At 39.3% G+C, this 3,619-nt stretch overlaps 1 protein-coding gene across 1 annotated transcript; it reads right to left on the bottom strand.

Moving 5' to 3' along the window:
- Nucleotides 1–635: 635 nt before the first annotated feature.
- Nucleotides 636–1,797, bottom strand: ly6d (lymphocyte antigen 6 family member D). The gene is made up of 3 exons (XM_005927252.3): nucleotides 1,558–1,797; nucleotides 1,275–1,379; nucleotides 636–1,127 (listed from the first exon to the last, which is right to left on the bottom strand). Exons 1-3 carry the CDS (start codon nucleotides 1,607–1,609, stop codon nucleotides 1,048–1,050), a joined length of 237 nt encoding a protein of 78 aa, XP_005927314.1. The 5' UTR covers nucleotides 1,610–1,797; the 3' UTR covers nucleotides 636–1,047.
- Nucleotides 1,798–3,619: the final 1,822 nt, after the last annotated feature.

The following is a 3,619-nucleotide window of genomic DNA, read 5'->3' as shown; positions in this document are numbered from 1 at the left end:
GTCAGATGTTGTGGTGGTTATGCCTTTTGCACAGCAAGGTAAGCGTAATAATGGTTTTTAATGTGGCACAAGTCCTAAATGAACCACATAATCACTTCGTGGCTGACTTCAGCCAACCTCCCATGATTTAATGAGCCTCTTTAAAATGGCCTTCTAGTCTGTATACAGTTCTGCAGTATTTTTATCTCTCCATCAACAAAACAATGCACAGTGCAGCAGTGCATTGTTTCTGAGAACAAGTCTGGCCTGTTGCATACTGTGGGTTCTTAACAACAACAGGTGTGACATATCTGAAAACAAAGCAGGATGCGTGAATGCTGCTAGGCGAGTGACCTGTGCCAACCACAAGTGTGACTGTGTTTACATGCATGTAAAAAAAAAAGGATTAAATGAAAAATCTTAAATCATTTGAGCATCGAATCATTATAGACCTCATGTTGAACCATTAAAAAGAGATGTTCGTTTTATGGTCCGTGGTTTTCAGCTCAGTTTCACCTCACCCAAACGAAACCAGTGAGGGAGTCTTACAGTGGCCACATGGGGGTTGTGGCCGTGTGAAAATGTATGAAGATTTTAATGTGTGAAACAGGCAAGACACTTGTGCCCTGTAAGAAAAGACAGCTGGAACAAATTGATTAAGACAACAACTTTTAATGTTTTTTTTTTTTTAGCAGTTTAAAAAAATAGTCCAACTTTTATTACAGTGGAGATAGACAGTGACCCACATAGCATTGCTTATTGCTCTGACCCACTAAGTCACTCAGGAAAGGATTAAGAGGGTGTGGGTGTGTTTCGCCCTGCTTCCCACATCTATTCATTAAGAAAAACAAAAAAATACAAGAAAATCCATGACCGTAATCACCAGTCATGTATTTGGGATCATAATGAATGAGAGCAAGTCAAACTCTAATCAAGTGTGCGTGATTTTGATAGATTCCGTTTGGGTAAATAAACAAATGACATTGCATTCAGATTAATGTAATTTCATTTTTTTCATTGTATTTGATTAAGCAGAAAGTGAAAGTGAACGGGAGGGGTGCTTCAGGCCTAGCACAAATCCTCTCTGCAACAGGTTGTGAAATAGTCCTCAGCACAGAACTCCTCACATGATCGAGAAATTCTGTCACCTGTTTAAAAATAAAAAATAAAAATACAATCACTATACCATCACACCATTGTTGGAATTGTATTGTTTTACATGATATATGAGCGCACATATTAGATCATGAACATGAGAACAAACAAAATGAAAGTAGAAAACAAATCCTACGCACCATTCAGGCTGGTTTTGCAGTACTGCGCTGACAGTGGACAAACTGTCTCTGTCTTACAGCTTGTGTCATTTTCATCCACACAGATGTAGCAATTGAGAGTGAGCACTAATTTAAAAAAAGGATAAAATCCATCAAAACATGTTACAATACTAAGACAACAGCCTTCATCTCAGTCAGGAAGTCCAGGTGTAATCAAATGATTCCCTCAGATCAAACCTATTTTCTAGCCCAATCAGAAGTTTGCTTTTAAAATGGAATATAAGCTAGAATGACAAGGCCTCACCTTGGGTGCTACACAGCAGCACGAAGAGCAGCGTAAGCAGCAGGACCTTCATGTTGTCAGATGGTATGTGGATAATCCTCCCGCTCAGGTACTTTTATACTAAAACACCACATACCAAACTACAACTCAGTCATGCACTTCCTTGTGATAAATGTGCCAGTAAATTATGTCTAATGTTTTTGTTTCAACTCTTTTGTCTCAAAGAAGAAGAAAGCGAAAGACTTTTTACAGTAACAAATTAACGTGGATTTTTTTTTTTTTTTAGCGTGTATAAGAGCTCCTAAAGTCTAGTTCAACCTGCTACTATGAATTATTATCAGTGTTGCTATATTTACCTTTCGATTTCTCTGATGAGATCTGTGATTAGTTTTGATCTATCTATTTGTATTTCAAAACACATATCCCACATCGAGAGAACACCTTTTCAGTTTTGTCCTTGTTTTCTTATCACCCAGTGCTCAAGGTAACTCTGCAGTGCATTCATACTATGAAATGAGAGCACACTATTTGGGGGTCATTTTCTAAAGATTATTTTTAAAATCAATTTCTTGACTGGACTTTTTATCGTTCAGCTTTCAGCCTGTTCAGTTTAATCATGTCAACTGCTTTGTAAGGCTTTTTGAACGGTTAACACAAGAGTGATGTGAGCTAAACGCGAGTCAACATACAATAAACAACATTTATGATATGTAACAGACAATAGGCTGCACAAACGATGGACACAGCAACAGAAGCATCACCAGTCTGTTTGTTCTAAAGCACTTAGTTTGGCATTTCAGGTGTTCCCATAGGAACATAAGCCAAATGTGACCATATTTGGGGAGTTGTGTCTCAGTAGGAATTCACCAAGCAGCAAACTTCACAGCTAAATAAAAAATCATGTAGTGGCTTCAAAGGCTTCAAAGTGAGTCGATCCTCATACATGCCAATGTTAAAGTTTTACAACATTAAAAACATATATTAACAGGATGATCTATCTGATTCTCTTTGAGCAGGGCTGGACTGGGACAAAAAAGGTTGGTTTTAACCAGTTGGTACAGCTTACTTTCGATGCACTGAAGCATGTGACAATTAAAAGTCACACTTAAGCTCAGGTGTGGGGGGCCTCAAGGGCTGGTGTCCTGCAGGTTTTAGATGTATCCTTGATCCAACACAGCTGATTTATATGGCTAAATTATGGCTCAACATATCTTGAAGTTCTCCAGCTGCCTGGTAGTGAACTAATCGTTTGATTCTGGTGTGTTGACCCAGGGTGATATCTAAAACCTGCAGGACACTCGCCTAAGGGCCTGGAGTTCTTCACCCCTACTTTAGCTATTAGAAGTGGACAAAAATCATTTGCTAGAAATTGTACTTTTTTCCATCTTTTTTTTTTTTTTGCCTGTCCCGTTTGGCTCTTTTGCCATCAGAATTATTGTCTAAAGGCAAAGAAAGATGCCCAACGGATTTACTTTACCAAATTGACCATCCCAGCCTTGCCGTAATGGTCCATTTGATTCACCTTTTATTGTTTATTTTATTTTCACTTCTGAATACGGGACAGACTTGACTGGGGGAAAGAAGGGGAGAAAGAAAGAGGGAAAGAGAAACAGCTGAGAAGAGGGACGGGGGAGAAGGGCAAAAGACAAAAACCAACAGAAGGCAGAGAAAAAAAAAATGCATATATCAATCACCTGGTCACCTGCTGAGAAAGAAAAAAGAAAACAAGCAGAAGAGAACAAGAGTAATAGAATAAACACATCACAATGATATATGGGAATATGACAGTAAATACTAAATATTAAACATTATTGTGCAGCACATAAGATCAACAGAACACAGTGTGCTTTGAGGTAGGAGCCAAAAAGGGTGTAGTTTGTGGGTGTGATCACCCGTGTGTACACCTGTGAGCATGGACGCGCTTGTTTTTTTTTAAAAGGTTCCTTCATGTAATGATCTGCTAGAGGGTGTGGGGGGGCCACAGCCCCGTCCTCCAGGGCATGAAGCAGGTATGGAGGAGATCAAAACTCCAGACATCCAGAGGCCCCCAGAACACAAGAGACCAAGGAAGACCAACAGAGGG

The sequence above is a fragment of the Haplochromis burtoni genome, unplaced genomic scaffold (genome assembly GCF_018398535.1).
Source record: "Haplochromis burtoni strain Fernald_Lab_line unplaced genomic scaffold, NCSU_Asbu1 Contig_88, whole genome shotgun sequence".
Lineage (NCBI taxonomy): Eukaryota > Metazoa > Chordata > Actinopteri > Cichliformes > Cichlidae > Haplochromis > Haplochromis burtoni.
The sequence above is the reverse complement of the archived record's forward strand: the minus strand, read 5'-3'. Positions and strand labels throughout refer to the sequence as shown.